Raw genomic sequence first — 21,645 nt, 5'->3', positions numbered from 1 at the left:
TTGAACAGCCAACCTTGCAGTTAGCAGTCCATTCCTCATCCTACAGCATGATACCAGGAAGTGTTTATAGAGGACATGAAATTCAAGGTTATATTTTGCTACTACCTTATTTCGTTAAGAAATAATAATAATTTACTGCACAAGTTAAAAAAGTTGTCTTCGCCACACATTTAATTCTGAATAACAACTCGGCTTGCTGTATCTTTCAATGGTCCTCACCCTCCTTCATTTGTATTCCCGACTTCCCTTTGCCACGTTTTCTTGCTCTTGGCTATTTGTATAAAATGGACTCTTTGGTCTTTAAGGGTTCATAAACTGCACTGGCTCATTGTCCATCCTAATACACAAGCAGCTATGGGGACACCCAGGTGAATCATGAGACCCACTTCTCCCTCCTCTGTCTCACTTGGGCTTCTTTTACTGGCTTGAATCCTCAAGCCAAGCCAACCTCAGTATCTCCTGACTCATTTGTAGAAATGAGGAGGCCTGTCCCTGCAGGCACACAGCTGGAGAAAGCTAGCCAGCAGGCTCATGTTTCTATACAAGCAGAAAGAGCAGAGACTAAGTCCAAGCTAGGCTTCTCTATTTACTGGGAAATTTGGGGAACATCTCCATCTCTCAGAGTTTCCATGTTCTTCTCCATGAAATGAGGTGATACTATTAGTGCATTACGTGATTACAGTGAGGAATAAAATACACAATACCCATCAAGGGTCCACAGGTGAACTGATACACATTGTCTTTTCCAATCCCTTTCCCAAGTAATGCCCATCTTTTCTAGGCCTTCCTACACCCTACTACAAATGTTGGTGCCACATTCCATCAGTAGCAGATATTCATTACTTATCAAGGAATCAGTGAATGATACCCCATTTGTTCTTGGAGTCTTTCAACACTCAGAAAGGTTCTTAAAAAATGGAAGGGGAGGCAGAAGAGGAGAGTTAGAGGGAGATGTGACTAAGGCGGAAAGATTAGGGAGACGCCTCATGAATGGTTTTGAAGACGGAAGTGGGAGACCACAGACCAAAGAATGAGAGCAGCTTCTAGAAGCTGGAAAAGGCATGGGAACAGACTTTCCTAGGGCTGCAAATGAGGCAGCTCTGCTGGCATCTTCATCATAGACCAGTATGACTTGTGAACTGCAGAACATCAGATAACAAATATACATTGTTTTGGCCACTGGCTTGGTAGGAATTTGTTCAACAGCTGTAGGATACCAAGGTTTGGAGGAGGATAGAAGTGGGAGAGGGTGCAGTCAGAGGAGGGACCAAGGATGCAGCAGTGGAAAGAGATGATTTGCATGGAGGACACACAGGTAGGGTTTGAGATGTACTGGAGGTGGTGGTTTAGGAAAAAGGGCAGAGGGGCCCTAAAATGTTTCCCTGGGATGACTGGGATTCTCTGGGAAGGAAGGTAGAGAATAATCAATATGAATATTGATGGAACTGGGAAGCCTCCCTCAAGACAGGCAATGTCAGAGCAGGGTGGGCTCTGGAGAAGTGAGAATTCAGCTTCAAACTCAGAGTATAGAGAGCATTTGGAATCATTAGGAGCGCAGCGAGTTTGACAGGTAATTCGTGATTAAAATGAAGTGTGGAGCCCTGAGTCTGTAGGTGGTGGTTGAAGCCAGAAGATGGACCAAAACCTGTGTGGTAGGAGGCTGTGTGAGATGGGTTCTACTGAGAAAACCACGCCCAGGTAAGCAGAAGAGCATGCCCAGAGTGCAGGGGCCTTACAGACTATCACAGAGGGAAGAACATGTCCAGAGAGCATGGGCCTTACAACTTACTAGCGATACCACAGGGGAAGAATATGCTCAGAGAGCGGTGTCCTTACAGCCTACCAGTGATATGACTGAGGAAGACTTCCTGAAGGTAGAGAGCAATACTGAATGGAGTCCTGGTGGATGAACTAGTTGAAAGGGGAGAGGACCTTCCAGACTGAGAGGAGAGCCTAATGACAGACCCGCGGTGAAGCCGCACACACACAGCTTGACATGTCTGATGAGTGGAGGTAGAGACTGTGTTCAGACCAGTTGGACTGAGCCATCGGGATGTCCCCTTCCACTGAAGAGGCTGTAGGACAATAGAGTACCGGCGAGAGGTTCTCAGTAAGGCACGGGGCTTAGAGTCAGTTGAGTGGATTTATAGTGATAGTAAAAACGAAGTTTTAAAGCATCAATTAGAGACATGTTTAATTAGCTTCCTACTTTCTGATGCTTAAAATAGCTGCCAGATCATTTTTTCTTATCGTATGACCCTCATTACAAAATGGTACTCAAAACGTCTGGATGGATTACAAAGAAGGTCAGCGTCTCCTTGAAACCTGGCATTCACCCATTGCTCTTAGAACACACAAGACATGTCCCCATGGCCACCACTGTCCCCTGAGCCTGAGGGTCTCCTCCTTCACCTCGTCCCATGTGCAAATTTCAGCCCAACTTCGCTTCATGGTTCAGATGTCATCTCTCCCAGAAAATATTTCCTGATCCCTTGTGGTGGACTCTCCTGCTATCTCTCTTTGCTTTCCCCAACTTTTGTTGTTGATGTTTTGCATTATGTCTTTTCACACTAGACTCATCTGTAACTCCCTAGGCACGGCACAAGTCAGGGTAGGAGTTCTGGGCAAAGGTAGCAGGGACATCTTTGGGAAGGAAGATAGGGAGATCTTTTGTGTCCAAAATGGAAGTTGAAGGAAGGATGACATCACTAAAGTTTTATACTGGAAGTCACCTGGCTCCCACAGTAGATTTGGGGATTTTGTGCAGAACAGAGAGAAGAGGAGAAAGAGTGAGGCAGGAAGTCTGGCTGGGAGATGACTTCAATCACTGCTGTGTGATGTGATGAAGAGCAGGATTTGGAGGTCAAGGGCAATTCATTTTGCATTCAGAGCTGTGGTATTTAATTCCATATCTTCTCATATCAACAGTTTACCACAGACTTATGCTAGTCTCCTTTAGGGTAATAATTACATCCAGCAATGCAACTCGCCAATGTTTCAACGATAGGAATTTTGAGTTTGTTTTATTGATGTGGTAGTCTTGGAATGACGCTCATAGGCAACCAGGGGACATGAGTCTTGTGTGCATGAGATCTGTGGTTATTGTTAGGGCTTCCAGACAACAGGCAGGGTCTCCAGTTAAATGCAGACGCCACAAAAGTAGCAACATTTTTTAAGTACATGTACATCCTATGGCAAATACTTATAAAACTAGATTCATTGTTTCCCTGCAATTCAAATTTAAGTAAGCATGCTGTATTTTTTATTTTGCTAAATCTAGCAAGGAGATCTGGTAGTGTAGTGGTTACAAATCGGAGTTGACTGTTCGAAACTACCAGCTGTTCCGTGGGAGAAAGATGAGACTTTCTGCTCCCTTAAAGATTTACAGCTTCGGAAACCTTGTACAGGGTTGCTATGAGTCAGAACCGACTCCACAGCACATAACCATCAACACCAACAAGACTAGGGAGTCCGGGCGTAGCACTGTAGCATAAGTACTGGTCTGTTAATTGCAAGGTTGATGGTTCAAACCCCCAGCCACTCCTTAGAAACCCAACACAGGGTTGCTATGAGTTCTAGCCAACTTGATAGCACCTAACACTAGCAACGCCAGTCTAGAGGACATGTGAGCAGGAAGCAGTACTCTGAGTAGACTGTCTCCTGGTGGTGGATGCGGGTGGTGCATTTAGTGCCCCTCCACGCCCATGGTTTTACGATTGTCTGCCTCTAAACCAGAAAGCTCTCTCAGCCGCCTTCCTTTCTTAGTGTCCACACTACAAATGAGGAGGCTCCCTGACCATCTAAGACCAGCTTTTAGGGTATTTCCATGAGCTGCCCAAGTGGTCTTTCTAATGTTTACCCTCAGTAGCTGGCATAACCTTATTAACCTGTCATTTCTTCAGGGGCACTGGCCAACAAATGACCACAGAGCGCCATAAGGGCATTTATAAGGGTCCTGCAGGGTCTGGCCCCTTGGCCTCTCTGATTAAAGTCAAGCCTCAGCAACCATCGCTTCACAGAGGCTGGGCCCCAACATTCAGTGGGATTGATTGGACGTTAAGGAACTGGCCTCCCATGTTCTAGAGATGTTTGCCTGCTTGCTCAAAGACGCCTTTCTCTAGGGATGCCGTAGCTCAGGGGCATAGTCTCAGCCATTCTGCTGCCTGGACCTGCATGCAGCCTTGGAGTTGGGACCCTTGTTGGAGGCACAAGCCCGTAAGTGGGTCCTACCCTGCTGCCGCCAGCTTTGTGTTTGAGAGGCAGGATTACTTCATGCATCTTGCACGCCACCACCGTGGTATCCATACATCACAACATAGTTGGCTATGTTTCTGATTGTATTCAGTTTTCACTTACCAAATCTCTTCATCTTTCCCTTATACTGAATCTAATCGGTTTTCTTTCATATTTTGTATTTATAGGATGATTACCATTCAAGACAGTAGCCTGCACTTGTCTTTATTGACTTCTGTTGGATTTCACTGAGCCATCCATCCAGTTTACCTATAGTCTTTTGGATGCTTCAGATTATCAAGAGATGTAAGAACCAAAGGGTTGTAAAAATCCTCCTTTTAAACCCTCCAAGAATTTACGTGATTATACTGGCAGCAAAGACAAGACTCATTATTATTTTATGATTTAATTTAATTTTTTGAACATTTTATTGTGCTTTAGGTGCAAGTTTACACAGCAAATTAGTTTTCCATTCAATAATTCACACGGAAATTTGTCCATGGCATTGGCTGCAAAACCGCAATAGCTCAGCTCTCACCCCATTTCCATTTGTCAAGTTTCCTGCCCCTCCCTGCTTTCTCATCTTTGTTGTTGGGACAAATGCTGTCGTGTGGTCTTGTATAGCTGGTCATTTTATGGAACACATTTCTCATGGCTGTTACTGTTTATTTTATAGGCCATTCTATTATTTGGATAAAAGGCAGTCTCTAAGAGTGGTTTCAGTTTCACATTCAAAAGGTCTCTCAAGACAATTGTCTTGGGGCTTCCTCCAGTTTCTATCAAACCAGCAAAACTTCAAAAAAAAAATTTGCATGTTGTTGTACATTTTCCATCTGTTCTAACCAGGCCCTTCTATTGTGTACATGGTCAGCGTGGTTGTTAACGGTAGCTGGGCACTTCCTAGTTCTTCTGATCTCAGGGTAGAGGAGGTTGTGGCTCATGTGGACCAGCAGTCCTTGGGATTACCGGTGATCATCAAAGAATGTTTCTTGCTGTGGGTAAATTTTTCCTTAGCTTTTTAAACTAAGAGTCTCATATGATATTTGTCCTTTGGTGATTGACTTACTTCATCCAGCATAATATCCTCCAGAATTACCCATGTCATGAGATGTTCAGCAGGTTCATTCTTCTTCTTCTTCATTACTGCATAGTATTCCATTGCATCTATACCACCATTGGTTTATTCATTCATCTGCTTATGGACACTTCAGTTTTCCCCATCGATTTTGTTGTGAGTTACGCTGCAATTTGCATGAATGTGAGTATCTATATTTTTGTTTCTCTAGGATACATACCTGGGACTGGGATTGCTGAATCATATGGTTTGTTTTTTTCAAGTTTTCTAAGGGGTGCCATACTGTTTCTCAGAGTGGTTGTACATGTCACAATTGTACCAAGAATGTGTAAGAGTTCCAATCTTTCCACAACCTCACCAGCATTTCTTGTTTTCTGATTTTTTGATCTGTGCCATTATCGTTGGCTGGTATCTCATTGTACTTTTGACTTGTAGCTCCTCATGTGTTTATTAGCTGCCTGAGTGTCTTCTCTGGTGAAGTGTCTGTTCATGCCCTTTGCCCATTTTTAAATTGCATTGTTTGTCTTTTTTTGTTGCTGTTGAGATATTGGAGCGTTCTATAAATTTTAGAGGTTAGACCCTTGTCAGAGATGCCATTGCTAAACTCTCCCCCCCATCCCCACCCCCAATCTGTAGGTTCTCTTTTGGTAAGCATAAGTATTTAATTTTTAGGACGTCCCAGTTATCTTATGGAGTTCTGGTAGGGCACTGTGGATTAATGTGCTGAACTGCAAAGTTGGTTTGAACCTCAAGGTTGCGGTTCAAGTTCACCAGCCACTCCTCAGAAACCCTACATAGCCACTCCTCAGAAACCCTGCGCTGTGGGTAGGGACCAACTCAATGGCATTAAGCAATAACGAATTATCTTATGTTATTTGTGCATTTTAAATTATGTTTGCTATTCTACTTATGCCATGAATGGGGGTCCATAGCTTTGACTCTATTTTTTTTATTTCATGAACTTTAGGTTTAATATTTAGGTCTTTTATCCATTTTGAGTTAGTTTTTGTGTATAGTGTGAGGTATGGGTCCTATTTCATTTTTCTACACATGATTATCCAGTTTTATCAGTACCATTTGCTAAAGAGAGTATCTCTTCCCCATTTAGTGGACTTTTCTTCCTTATTGAAGATCAGTTGTCCATAGCTGGATGGATTGACTTTGGGATTCTCAATTCTGTCTCATTGGTCTATATATCTGACATTGTATCAGCTCCAGGCTGATTTGTCTATCGCGGCTGTGCAGTAGGTTCTGAAGCTAGCCCCTGACTTTGTTCTTCAATATTTCTAGATACAGTTTGTGATTAGTGTTTTCATTTCTTTAAAGACTTTTGTTGAAAGTTGGATCAGGATTGCATTATATCTGTAGATTACTTTGGGTGATACTGAGTTTTCACAATTTTAAGTCTTCCTATTCATGAGCATAAGGAGCTCTGGTAGCGTAGTGGTTACGAATCGGGCTGCGAACCACAAGGTCAGCAGTTCGAAACTATCAGCTGTTCCGCGGGAGAAAGATGAGCCTTTCTGCTCCCGTAAAGATTTACAGCCTTGGAAACGAGTCGGAACTGACTCCACGGCATACTACCACCAACATAATCACCATTCATGAGCATTGTAGGTTCTTCCATAAATGCATGTCTCTTTTGATTTCTTAGAATGGTGTTTTGTATTTCCTTCTGTGTAAGTTTTTTTTTTCATTCCTAGCTAGATTTATCCTTTGGGGTGGTACTGTAAATGGCATTGTCCTTTTTAGAGTTCTCTGTTAGTGTACAGAAACCAAACGGATTTTTGTTTGTTGAACTTGCATCCTGCCACTTTGCTAAAGCCTTCTTTTAGTTTCAGTCATTCTCTTGTGGGATTTTCTATGTTTAGGGTAATGCCATCTGCAAACATAGATTGACTTCTTTTTTATCAATGTGGATGGTTTTTATTTCCCTTATTGCTCTAGGTAGGACCTTCCAGTACAACACTGAATAAGAGTGTTGATAAAGGACATCCTTGGCTTGCTCTCATCTCAGTCTCTCTCCATTGAGAATAATGTTGGCTGTTGATTTTGTTTATATGCTCTTAATTATGTTGAGGAATTTCCCTTCCATTACTATTTTGAGATCTTTTTTTAAATCAGGAAATGGTTGTTAGATTTTATTGAACCCCTTTTCTGCATCACCGAAATGATCCTCTTATTATTTTTACTTTGTTTTATCAACGTGGTGAATTACACTGCTTCGTTTTCTAATGTTGAACCGTCCTTGCATCCCTGGTATGAATCTCATTTGATCATGATGGATTACATCTATATTGTTGTATTCCATTAGCTAGACTTTATTGAGAATGAAGGATATTGACCTATAATTCTCTTTTTTGCAGTATCTTTGTCTGCTTTTGTTATCAGGTTTAAGCTGGCTTGATTAAGTGAATTACAGAGGATTCCTTCCTTTTCTAGATTCTGGAATAGTCTCAGTAGAATTGGTGACAGCTTTTCTCTGACTGTTTGGTAGAGTTCTCCAGTAAAGCTGTCGTGGTTGGTACTTTTTTTAAAATTTTTTTTTAAATGACCTCTTCAATTTCTTATTTTACTATGTGCCTGTTTGTGCTAGTTAATCAGGTAATGGGTTTCTAGAAATTTGTGCATTCCTTCTACTCCAATAAATTATACTTATACTCCAATAAATTATACTCCAAATTTATTGGAGTATAATTTTTCAAAATACCATCCCACTCACCTCACTTCTTACTTTGGTGATTTGTGTCTCTCATGCTTTTCCTTTGTCAATTGGGCCAGTGATTTGCAATTCTACAGAGCCTCTCAAAAAGCCAACTAACAGCCTTATTATTTCTTTCTATTGTTTTTCTGTTTTCTGCTGCATTTATTTATACTCTAATTTTTATCAGTTCCTGTCTTCTAGTGACACTGGGATTCTCTTGTTGTTTTTTTTTTTAAATATCTATTTGTTCAAATGGTAGGGTCAAGCTATTGACTTTGATCCTTTCTTTTATGGTGTGCATTTATTGTTACAAATTCTTCTCTGAACACCTCTTTTGCTGTGTCCGAAAGTCTTTGATATGTTATGTTTTCATTCTCATTTGATTCTGGAGATTTTTCGTTCATTTCCAATTTGTTCTAATACGCAGTCCTTTTTAAGCAAGGTGTTTTCATGTCTTTGTTTTTTCCCTTGTTCTTCTTGCTGGTTACTAATCTTGTAGCACTGTAATTAGAGAAGATGCCTTGTAGTAGTGCGAAGGTTTTGATGTTATCAAGGCTTTGCTTTGCAGCCTAAAATAGGGCCAATTCAGGAGAATACCCCTTACACATTGGGATGGGCCCTGTACTGCTACTGGCTGGTGTGTTCTGTATACATCTATGAGGTCAACTGGGTTGACTGCTGTTTATATCTTCTGCATCCTTGTTGAGTTTCTTCCTACTTGTCTGTCCTTCATCAAAAGTGGTGTGATTTTTCTTTTCAGCACTCTTCGTTTGTTTTATGTATTTTTGAGCTCTGTCACTGGGTGTGGAAATGTTTATTATGGTTATGCTTTCTTGGCAGATTGCTCCTTTGTTGTTGTTAGGTGACATTGAGTCGGTACTGACTCATAGCAACCTTATGCACAGCAGAATGAAACACTGCCCGATCCTGGGCCATCCTCACTATTGTTGCCACGCTTGAGCCCATTGATGCTGCCACTTTGTCAATCCATCTCGCTGGGGGTCTTCCTCTTTTTCTCTGACCCTCCACCCTGCCAAACATGATATCCTTCTCCAGTGACTGGTCCCTCCTGACAATATGTCTGAAGTATGAAAGACGAAGTTTGGCCATCTTGGACTCCAAGGAGCACTCTGGCTGCACTTCTTCCAACACAGATCTGTTGGTTCTTTTAGCCATTCTATAATGGCCTTCTTCATCTCTTGTGATGGATTTTGACTTAAAGTCTGTTTTGTCAGAGATGAATATTGCCACTCCTGCTCATTTTTGGCTACTATTTGCTTGACATGTATTTTTCCATCCTTTGATTTTTTAAATCTATTTATGTTCTTTATCAGCCTTCCTTAGTTTCAAAATATACTGCCTACAATTGCAGGTTGAATGAAATAGAAAACAACTCTGAAAGTAGTATTTTAAATCTCCCCACTGAATTTTCAGAAGAAAGGTGATTAAATGAAACAAACACCTAAAAACAATGCATAGGAGGGAATCCAATGGTTCCCCTCCTTTTTTTCTTCTACTGGAAACACGTTAGTGTAACACAAAGGAGGGGCATCTCTCTCAGCTTCAAAATAACACTCTCAATACCACCTATGCTGATCATAAATAATAAAAATGTCTGGTCATACATTTGAGTTTAAAGGATACATTTTAAACTAAAGCTAAGAAAAAAAAAATCAATCATTTCTCATGATACAAAGTTTCTAACCAACATTTGACTCTAAGCAGCAAAATTCTATATGGAAATATGTCCACACATATTGTAAATTGTTTCCATTTTCCTTGATTGTCCCCTAATGGTCTCATCAAGAGTGCTTAATTAGAGCAGCAGACTGCAAATGCTGGCTGGGCCTGGAGCAGCCAAGCACAGCTCTTGCCAGTCCTTTCCCCTCTGGTGCTGAGCACTGCTAATGGGCCATGCTTACTAGAAAGCAAGCTGGGAGAGTCGTGCTTGTAAAAATCGTGTGTCATCGATGGCACCGTCATACGCATGAAGGTTTTCCAAACTCATGCAGCCAGTGTCCGTTCCTGAGGACTTTCAGGACCTTGTATGGTTGCTGTCAGCCACTGAACAGATGGGCGTGGGTGCTGACTTTCTTTGGTCTACAAACATCTCTTAAGATACTCATGCTGGAAATAGCATGCGGCCCCAGTGACATATTAGGGATGGCCAGATGAGGCTTTGTGCTCCGGTTAAGATTTCCAGCCTCGGAAACCTTATACAGAGTCGCTATGAGTTGGAAGTGACTCCACGCCACATCACTACCACCATCACCATTCTAAAACTGGAGTCCTGGTGTGGTGCTGCACGATCAGCACTGGACTATTAATCACAGGGTTGGTGATTCAAAACCACCAGCTGCTCTTTGGAAACTCTATACAGGGCAGCTATGCATTCGAGCTTACACACACACACACACACACACACACTATAAAATGGAACTGAAGATTTGAGTTACAGCTAAAATGGTGAAACAGGATGTATTCCAGTCCGGTGAGTGTGAAATAGAAACTGGCACGTAGACAATGGGCTGAGGGCTTGATTGTGGTTGTGAGGTGCCATTATGTTGGCTCAAACCCATGGTGTCTTTATGTACAGAAGGACACACCGCCTGGTCCTATCTCATTATCGGGGTCTTTGGTGTGTTTGAACTTATGGAGGTGGGAGTCTCCATCTCACGCGGGGTCTCCTCATTTTCTCTGACCTTGTATTTTCCTTTCCCTAGTGACTGGACTTTCTAGTCTATGTGTCCATAGTCTCTGAGCTGGTCTCCCCATCCTCACTGTAAAGAAGCGTTGTAGTTGTATTTCGCCTAAGACTAATTTGCTCGCTCTTCTGACAGTTCATTTTCAATAGTCTTCAGTATTCATTCTTCTGTTGGTCCATGGTATAGTTAGTATTCTTTGCCAACACCATAGTTGCAATGTGTAACTTCTTCTTTCACCCTTTTTTAGTGTTTAGTCTTCTCATACAGACGAGGGAATTGATAAGCCTCTGGCTTGGCTCCGGCGCACCTTAACCATCTAAGTATATAATCTAAATGTGTTAAATGGTCAAGGGAGACATCATCCTGAACACCTGAACATTTGGGGTCTCTGATTAATATAAAAATTAACATTATACTGTTGTTGTTGTTAAGTGCTGTCAAGTTGATTCCAAATCATAGCAACCCTGTCTAGGGCTACCGAGGAGCAGCTGGTGAGTTTGAACTTCTGCCCTTGTGGTTCACAGTCCAGTGCTGATCCTATACAGCACCACCCCAGAACTCCAACATTTTATTAGAACCAATGTTTCAGGATATACTCCAGTAAAAGATATCACAGGAAATAAGACATCCATAAAAGTTTCTACTTCCTCCCCTAAATTAAGGCACTGAAACTACAGAGGCATTTTATTCTATAAAGAGCCACTAAGTGTCCTAAAATATTATTTTTTCACTAATTAGTTAAAGATGAAATAATACTTGAACACTTCATAATCTTAAATTCTAATATTTTACTTCATTAAAATAGGTAATTTAGAAAAATAATTGTCAATTGCTGGGTCCTCTAATGCTGATGAGAATTGAGTTGGAAGCATTTCTTGGACCACAAATTGGCACTTCAATGCTAGCTCTGCACACAGCTGGGAAGTGTCGTCATACTTTGGTTCTGACACTTTGTAGCTCTCCTTAAGGAGATTTGGTGCACAGTGACTAAAGACTCAGTTGCCAACAGGAAGATTCCGTCAGTCGCTCCCTGGGAGGAAGATGTGGCGGCAATCCACTTCGTAAAGATGACCGTCTCAGAAACCTCATTGGGTCGTTCTACTCTGTCCTATGGGGTTTCCGTGAGTCAGAATCAATCCAACAGCAATGAGTGTAGCTCTCATTAAACCAAACAAACCGAAAGGAAAGGGAAAATAAATCAATTTCAGAAGAAATATTCAGTGGTAGATTTTAGGGATTCAAATGTATATGTTCAAATGCGGTTTTTAAAGCAGTTATTAGAAAGAACATTCTTTTGGAATAAAACCATAATATTTCTAATCAATATGGATTTGGTGGCTTATGTTGTTGTTAGGTGCCATCAAGTCGGTACTGACTCATAGGAGTTTATACGACGTGCAAAAACAAACCCTCTGCTGCTGAGTGGATTCCAACTGAAAGGGACAGAGAGGAACCATTCTATAGGGCTTCTAAGACTGGGAATTGTTATGGGAGCAGACAGTCTCGTCTTTCTTCCACAGAGCAGCTGGAGGGTTTAAACCACCAATGAACCTTAACCCAGTGTACCACCAGGGCTCCTGATGGCTTATTCAAAACAAACGCCCTGCCACTGGTTCGATTCTAACACATACAAACCTATAGGGTTTCTAGGACTGTACATTTCTATGACAGTAGGCAACCTCATCTTTTCTGGTGGAGCTGCTGGTGGGTTTGAACAGCTGACCTTGCAGTTATCAGACCAATGTCTAACTCAGGGTTAGGTGGTTTCTAAGCAATAGGCCACCATGCATCTGTCAGCTTGTCATACTGTGCTGGCTTGCATATTGCTGTGATGCTGAAAGCTATGCCATTGGTAATTGAAACACCAGCAGGGTCACCCATGATGGACAGATTTTAACAGAGCTTTCAGATTAAGAAAGACGACGACGAAGAAGAAACACACTGTTTCTGAATGTCCAGCCACTGAAAACTTTATGAATATCAGTGGAACGTTGCCAGACACAGTGCTAGAAGTTGAAAACATTATGAAGAATAGCACCAGAACATTGTCAGAAATAGTGCTAGAAGATGAGTCCCTCTGGTTAAAAGGCACTCAAAATAAAAAGGGGCTTAGAGCTACCTCCTTAGAGTAGAGTATACCATGATGATGCAAATGGTGTAAAGCTTTCAGGACCTTGATGTGTTGATGGGCACAGAAAAAAGGGAGGAGAAGCAGCTGCAAACCCCTATTAACAGTGGGAACATAGAATGTACAAGCTATGAATCTAGGAAAATTGTAAATTGACAAAAATGAAATGGAATGCATAAAGATTGATATCCTAGGCATTATGAGCTGAAACGGACAGACGTTGGTCATTTTGAATCTGGCAATCATATGGTTCACTATGCTGGGACCAACAGATTCAAGAAGAGCAGCATCACATTCATCATTAAAATGTTATTTCAAAATCTATCTTGAAGTACAATGCTGTATGTGATAATATAATATCCATACACCTACAAGGCAGACCGGTTAATACTACTGTTCTTCTCAGTCTGAAATTTACACAACATGCAATCAAGATGTATTAATACTTTAAAATATGGTCTGGGTTATAGAAATTATGCTGGAGATCACATGATACAATTTTGCAAGACCAACAGTGTATTCATGGCAAATACCTTTTTTAAAAAAACATAAAAGATGATTATACACATGGACTTCAACAGACTGAATATAGAGGAATCAAATTCACTGCATCTGTGGGAAGAGATGGTGGAGAAGCTCGATATCGTCAATCAAAACAAGGTCGGGAGCCAACTGTAGAACAGACAATCAAATACTCAGATGCAACTTCAGGCTGAAACTGAAGAAAATGAAGACAAGGCCATTAGAGCCAAAATATGACCTTGGACATATCCCACCTGCATTTAGAAACCATCTCTAAAACAGATTTGATGCATTAGACACTAGAGACCAGAACGCAGAAGAATTGTAGGATGACATCAAGAACGTCATACAGGAAGAAAAAAGGTCATTAGAAAGACAAGAAAGAAAGAAAAGACCAAATTATTTGGCAGAAGAGACCCTGAAACTTGCTTTCCAGCACAGAGATGCTAAAGCGAATGGAAAAAATGAGGAAGTCAAAGAACTGAACAGAAAATTTCAAAGAACAGTTTGAGTAGATAAAACCAAGTATCACAATGAAATGTGCAAAGACTTGGAGTTAGAAAACCAAAAGGGAAGAACATGCTCAGCATTTCTCAAGCTGAAAGAACTGAAGAAAAAATTCAAACCTTGACTTGGAAAGAAGAAGCCCAAACTGCACTGAAGCATTGGCAAAAACAAAGCTCTGTGACCGGATGGAATACAAATTGAAATCTTCAACAAAGTGATGCAGCACTTGAGGCACTCACTCATCTAGGCCAAGAAATCTGGAAGACAGCTACCTGGCCAACAGATTGGAAGAGATCCATATTTGTGCCCATTTAAAAGAGAGGTGACTCAACGGAATTCAGAATTGAGTAATATCATTAATATCACATGCAAGTGAAATTTTGCTAAAGAGAATTCAAACGTGGCTGCAACAATATATTGACAGGATGCTGCCAGAAACTCAAGATGAGTTTAGAAGAGAATGCCAAATTAGGGATATCATTGCTGACATCAGATGGATCTTGGCTGATAGCAGAGAATACCAGAAAGATGTTTACTTATGCTTCATTGACTCTGCAATGGCTTTCGACTATGTGGATTTTGACAAGCTATGTACAACATTGTGGAGAATGAGTATTTTGCAACACATAATTGTGCTCATGCGGAACCTGTACACAGACCAAGAGGTAGTTGTTCAAAAAGAAGGGTATACTAAATGGTTTAATATCAGGAAAGGCGAGCATGAAGGTGATGGAAGTAATGCTTCTTGGACCTGGTAAAGCTTCACAGGTGAGTTCAACTTTTATTAACAGTTTTCAAGGTAAAGTCGTTCATGGTATTGAACTCAAGCCTGCTGATACTGATTCCAACAAATCTTAGAGAATTCCACCTGGATTAAGTAAACCATACTTTTTCTTTTCGGTACCTTTTCTTACTTAGAACAAATACTAAAATGCCTCTCTGAAATACCATGCAACAGACCACAAATACATATGCAAATGAGTTGGGACACGAAGGAAAACTCGCCCATTGGAACACATATTTGCTCCGTGGGAGGCTGTCTTTTCCAGGTCTGGAACAAAGACCAGTTGATGAGAAATGGAACATATGTAAGCACCACCCCATGTGTTGGTGGGTAGGGGAGGTAGGCGGGCATCCCTTTCTACACTAAGGAATTTGCTGCCGTTTTTAATCCCTGGTAACACTTTAAAACATAAGATTTCAAACAATAGTCTAGAGACAAGGGGAGTTTTTTTCTTAAAGTACAATAAATACTTCATTCTAGTTGAGTACAAAGTTGATATTTCAGCTCAACCAAACAAGTTTTGAAATAAAGATTTTTTTATATCCTTTTACAAATGTAAAATATTTATCAAATTGCAGTCGTGTTAACACAAATTGCAGGGTTTTTTTTAGTTTTTTGTCTCTGTTCTTTAAATGTAGACATTTCTAAAATCCATATATTGCTTTGTTATGATTCCTTATAGAAATAACATTTTGTTCTATTCAAACCTTGAGGAAAAGATTACTTTTACAAATCATTACTGGAAAGATCTGAAACTTGTTGTTAAGGTTTCAAGGTAAAACAAACATCCCCAAACTGATAATGATATAATCAAAAGTCAATACTAATATTATTGGCTGACATTTTGCACTAGTATTTAGCATTTAAAAATAATAATTGAAGTCAGCCAACATTTATGAACAGGAACTCTGGTGGCGTAGTGGATTACAAGCGAGGTTACTGACCACAGGTCAGCAGTTGGCATCCATCAAGCACCCTGGAGGGGTTTTTTGAGGCTTTCAGTTCCCATAAAGATGGACAGCCTCAGAAACCCTATACAGGGCCCTATGAGCTGGAACTGACTCGATGGCACACACCCACCACCAATATTTCCTCAAGGAATCCTGGTGGCAGTGGGGTAGATGTGGGACTGGGGTTCCCATAAAGGTTTATGGGGTCTCTATGAATTGAAATCTATCTGATGACAATGAGCTCTCATATTTATTAATATTTAGTCCTGTTGTGGTGCCACAGAATAAGGCCTGGACCACAAGGTCTGTTTGGAACACAAGGTCAGTTTGGAACACAAGGTCAATTTGGATCACAAGGTCTGTTTGGAACACAAGGTCAGTTTGGAACACAAGGTCAGTTTGGAACACAAGATCAGTTTGGAACACAAGGTCTTTTTGCATCTCAAGGTCTGGGGTTCAAACTCACCATCCACTCCTGGGAAACTCTATACAGGGTTGCAATGAGTCGGAACTGACGAGGTACTTAACAACAGCTACATACCATTCACTGGGCTAGGTGTTAGGGATGCTGAGGACAAATGAGCCGACTCTGGTAGTCAAGGGCAATGACAAACAGGAGACATGATGGAATACTGTTATAAATGCTGGGCTCGAATCTGGACCTCCCTGTAAGGGGGCCAATTCACCCTCTATGCCAGGTGGAGGTGGGTGCCTTGAGTCTATAACAGTTCCTGAAGAACTGAACTGAATCCCGACCTGATCCTTGAAGCATGACTAGTGCGGGACAGGAGAGAGAACATTTGGGCAAATATGACAAGGGACTGAAATATTAGGACCAATGGTGTGAAGGTGGACTCTGTGGGTGGACACTGGCCAGGAAGCGTGAGGCGGGAGGGGGAAGAGGGACACAGGGCTGGGAGGAGCCATGCAGGGAAGTGACCTCAATGTCCCAGGAAGGAGCTCTGAAGGAGCCCTGGTGATATATCTGTTAAGCACTCCTCAGTTGCTAATGGAAAGGCAGGTGGTTCAAACCCAGCCAACAGCTCCCCGGGAGAAAGACCTGGAGATCTGCTTCCGTAGGAAGCCTGATGTGGCAGTTCTCATCTGCTACAGGGGGTTGCTAAGAGTAGAAATTGGCTTAGTGACATTTAACAGCAATAACTGAGGGGCTTGTGGTAGTGACAACTCCAAGCACAGTATCAGAGCATTACTTACATGGACATACTTAATCCTCACAACACTGTGAGGTAGGTACTATTACTAGCCTCATTTTGCTGTTGTTATTAGGTGCTGTGGAATCAGCTCCAACTCAGGGGTCCTATGTGCAATAGAAGGACACACTGCCAGGTCCTGGCCCCTCATCACACTTGCTGTGATTCCATGGTACCAAACCAGCTTTATTTTCTGAGCCTCCACGTTACTAAGCATGATGTCTAGCTTTCACATGCCTATGAGGGGACTGACAATACTAAGCTTTGGGTCAGGTGTACCTTAGTACTCAAAGTGACACCTTTGCTCTTGAACACTTCAGAGGTCTTTTGCAGCAGATTTGCTTAATGCAATACATTGGTATCTTCATTGCGGTTCCCATGAATGTTGATATTGGATCCAAGCAAAACCAAGTCTTGGGCAACTTCAATCTTTTCCCCATTTATCATGATGTTATGTATTGGTCCAGTTGTGAAGAGTTTTGCTTCTTTACTTTACAGAAGATAAAACTGAGGCACAAAGAGATTGAATAATGCGTTCAAGGAATTCAACAAAGAGCTGGTTCAACTCGGTGCCTACAGGATCATGGCTGGATTGTGGGGCATTGCCAGTTTGTAGGGGAGGGACAGCATTTGGGGCAGGGGTGGTGAAGGCTAGGAGCAGGGATTCTACTTAGAGAACACTTTGAATAGGCAGTAAGCAAGGAAAGCTTGAACTAGGACAAAACTAGAAAGAGATTCAAGAGACATTTAAAAATTTATCTTAAAATGTGTCATCCACTGAGAGTTGGTGGTCCCTGGGAGAGAAGAACCACAGATGTTGCCAAGTTATTCATGAGACAGAATGAGGCTGAGTTTTCCAGTGGGCCCAGGGTAAGGGTAGGAGGGCACTTCTAAGAGGAAACAATGATGACAGCTTCGTCTGTTGACAACAAGAGCAAGCTCAGTTTTGAGGTGTTAGGAGAGGTTGCCTCTCGGCTGGCTGGAGAGGGACAGTCCCCTGCCAGGATTGGGTGAGCTGCAGATCTGGGCATGCTCTGTCAGGATTCATTGATGAATAGAACACCCAGAGAATGGAGGCTAAGGGAGATGCCAGCTCTGAGAATGACAGTGCAAAGGGAGGAGGGGGAGAGAGAGGGTGGACCCCAAGGGCAGGAGGGGACTTGGGGGCTCAGTTTCCCCAAGTGTCAGGATGGTGGTGAAGTAGCTACTCCTGGGTTCAGAGCAGCCAGGATGGGGACTCCCAGGAAGTCTGGGGACAAGGAGCCACAGGGTGCTTATTGCGAACATTTTTAGGACAAAGTGGACTTTATGGTGGATGGAAAAGCAAATGGAAAGTGAGAAAACTGAGAAAGCAGAGTGCGTTAGAGCATTCTGGAGAAGTCAGCCAAGAAAGAGGGCAAGGCCTTCTGGTCTTTCATTTTGAGGCTATTTTGAACGGAGATTTCAACAAGTGAGGAGAGTGAGTCTGCAGAAAGTGGGCCGGGCAGGCCTGGGAGGTGGAGGGCAGTCTCACACTGTCACATTGGAGGAAGGTTGCGTGACAGCCCAGGAGCTCGGGGTGTGCAGAGTGAGGGATGACGAGCTGTCAGGGGAAGAGCTGCCAGAATCTCCACAGACTAAGCATGATGGGAAGAGAGGGAAGCAAGCAGCGTCAGGCCGAGGGCAGACTCATCTTCCCTCCTAGATCTGATAGGCACACAATGTCCCCCAGCAGGGTGTGGTCACTTCCAACATGGCACCAGGGACTCTCTCCTCTGCCACAGATTTTACACAAAACAGTCCTCGTCCTCGCCCCAGGATTCTGAACGTAGATGCCTGGTCACAGCAGCTGAGGACAGTTTGGTGCCAGAGCCTAAGCTATGCTCCGACCAGGGCTAGTAGTCAATAGTTTTTGTTGTGAGCATGTGACTAGACTTTCTGGTCAATGTTCCATCTCAAACACAATAGCAAAACCAAAGATCTGAGGAAGGGATGGCAACTTTTCAATACAGCGGTATCACTGACGTTCGCTTTCCATTTTCTAAGTGGCATGCCCATCACCCACTGCCACTGAGTCAATTCCAACTCAGAGTGACCCTACAGGACAGAGGTGAACTGCCCCCAAAGGTTTCCAAGACTATAATCTTTATGGACAGCATACTGCCACATCTTTCTCCTGAGGAGCAGCTGGTGGGTTTGAACCACCAACTTTTCAGTTTTCAGCTGAGTGCTTAACCACAGTACCACCAGGGCTCCTCCTGAGTGTCATACTGGACATGTACTGGACATGCTGCCATTTGACCCTTCTGAGGAGGCCTAAGAGGAAGTTGAGGTCCCATTGCCTGATTCTTCCATATCATGGTGTACCTCTAGCACAAGGCTGGCAGGCTTAGGTGCAACTCTCTGGCCAGAACACCTGCATTTCCTATGCGAGACATTACCAAATCCACGCTGCCTAGGCTTCTGTGCCTCACACAATGCGCCAATGGAAGGTTCGCAGTGGATCTGTTCCTTTGTATATTCCGTTTCACGAATTCCGAAATGAAACAAAATCAACATAGACTCGTAGCATATGTAAGATCCTGCCTTCGGTATGAAGTCCCGATGAGACACGATAGGATTAACACTGGACTACTCACCGCCAGGTCAGCAGGTCAAAGCCACCGGTTGATCCAACTGAGAGTTGGAATTGACTCAATGGCATTTCACAACATGAAGTGTTCAGAAACACTCAAAAGCCCAGCTGCCAACTGTAGCATTAATATGCATATTTGTATCTTTTTTTGACGGAAAACGTCTCTTGTACTATATATTAAGAAACTGTGACTTAGTTCAAATGTCTGGCATGCCTGGAAGTGGCCAGTGTCAGCACCCACTTTATCCAAGAGTCTTTTGCATTCTATTTATAGTTTCACTGGTTCCAACCAACCAATGAGTGTGCAGTAAATTTCTACCATCTAGAAGGTGCTGTCTTAGCCATCACAGGGTATAGAAGGATGCAGCCTAGGAAGAATGGCTACATCTTTCTCCCATGGAGTGACTGGTGAGTTCAAACCGCCAACCTTCCAGCAGTTAGCAGCCAAAAGCTTTAACCACTGACCAACCAGGGCTTCCTTTAAAGCCCAATGCCATCACGTCTATTCCAACTCAGAGAAACCCTACATAAATCTTGACAGGAGCTGACATCCTCATCTTTCTCCTAAAGGGTGGTTTGTAGGTTTGAACCACTGACCTTATGATTAACAGACTGGTGCTTAACTACAGCACCACCAAAACTTCTTTAAGGACTAAGTCAATGAGACGATTCCTATTTTGTCCGTTGAAGACTCTCTAGAGAAGGCGGGGCTGTCGTTGGGTTTTATTCTGCAGAGCGGGCATTGTCGATGGGCCAATGGTCCATCCAGTCATGGAGGAGAAGGGGAGTAGACCCGTGTACCAAGCAGAAATTCCGTGTGAGGGGTAAGTCTAGAAAAAGAAAATTAATATTCTATTATAAAAGACCTTTTCATATGCTGAGACATTTTCATTTCATTCTAAGGGGCAATGGAGGATGAATGCCAATTTTCAAGTAAGGGGGAAATAGGATAAATGCTGGGTCTTAGGGAAATTAGAAAGAGTGCTGATGGCACAAAGGTTAAGTGCTGAGTTGTTAACTGAAAGGATGGCTGTTCAAATCCATCCACTGGCCCTGAGGGAGATCTGTTCCTGTAAAGATGACACTTAGGAAAGCCAACTGGGCAGCTGTCCTCTGGCACCTGGGGTCATTATGAGTTGGACGACAGGGAAATGAGCTATTGGACATGCAAAGTGACTGGGGGAAAGACTGCTTAGTGGACTTGTCGCCAAGATGCTATTGTGGGAATGAAAAAGAAGAAATGTAAGAGACAGTAGCGAGAAGACTTTTCATACAATCAGGATCAATTGGTGGGATGTGCTCAACTCCTTGTTGTTGTTCTGGCATACTGTTGAGGTGGTTCTGACTTCATAGGGTTTCTGAGGCTGCACATTTTTATTGGAGCGGATGGCACCATCTTTCTCCTAAAACATCAGCAGCCCAACACATGTGTAACCCACTATGCTACCAGGATTTCTTCAATTCCTTATTAGGTATAAAACATCGAGGCAACAAAGAGACATCTCTAAGATTCAGCTTTCTCATCATTGGGGACAACAACACTACCGATGTAATGGGGATTAAATGAAAAAAGAAATGTAAAGTAAAAATAAATATACTATTATCAGTCTACAAAAATGTGATTTTCTAATTTTTCTATATTTCAGAAATAGGCACAAAATACATATTTACATAATTCAGTCAACCATGCATCCACTGGTGATATTTATGTTGCTTCCTGTTTGGATCTTAAACACTCTTGAAATTCTATAAATTGAATTGTGTTGGTCACAGACCAGTCAGACAAGGACACTAAACATGTGAAAGAAGACAAGACGGTCTCAAGTGACTTTGAAGGGAGTTGAGCTGGAGAAACTTCATGAGGGCTCTTCAGTGAAATGCAATGGATGACCAGAAGAGAATCAGATTGGAAAAGTGATGCAGAGGCCAGAGGGGGCAGAAGGGAAATGAATCAACTCCCATGGGTTTCTACTGCTCATGTGCAAGGTGGCACACTACTGCATCCATCATCTTCAGAGGAAGAGTGTGCAGATGAATGGGATATTATCTCCAAGGCAATTAGAGTTATTTGGATGAAAGCCATTATGGGAAAAATCTAAGACCAACATTACTGGGGAATAGAAAGCATTTAAAAACAGATTAGTTTGCAAGGCAGACTGCAAGAATTGTTGTTGTTGTTGTCAGGTGCCATCGAGTCGGAACCGACTCATAG

At 42.3% G+C, this 21,645-nt stretch overlaps 1 protein-coding gene across 2 annotated transcripts in view; it reads right to left on the bottom strand.

The window, feature by feature from the left end:
* The window catches only part of PACRG (PARK2 co-regulated), a 670,998-nt gene that overhangs the window by 181,787 nt on the left and 467,566 nt on the right, over positions 1-21,645 (bottom strand). The window contains exon 9 of one of the 2 annotated variants that reach the window (XM_006871168.1): positions 3,829-3,844. The exons of the other annotated variant lie outside the window; for it this stretch is intronic. Coding sequence (XP_006871230.1) covers positions 3,829-3,844 — 16 coding nt within the window. The remainder of the gene's footprint in view (positions 1-3,828; positions 3,845-21,645) is intronic. 2 annotated transcript variants of the gene reach the window in all.

Source organism: Chrysochloris asiatica, unplaced genomic scaffold (assembly GCF_000296735.1).
Source record: "Chrysochloris asiatica unplaced genomic scaffold, ChrAsi1.0 scaffold00162, whole genome shotgun sequence".
In the NCBI taxonomy this organism is placed as follows: Eukaryota; Metazoa; Chordata; class Mammalia; order Afrosoricida; family Chrysochloridae; genus Chrysochloris; species Chrysochloris asiatica.
Note: the sequence above shows the minus strand (reverse complement) of the source record. Positions and strands in the feature narration are given on the sequence as shown.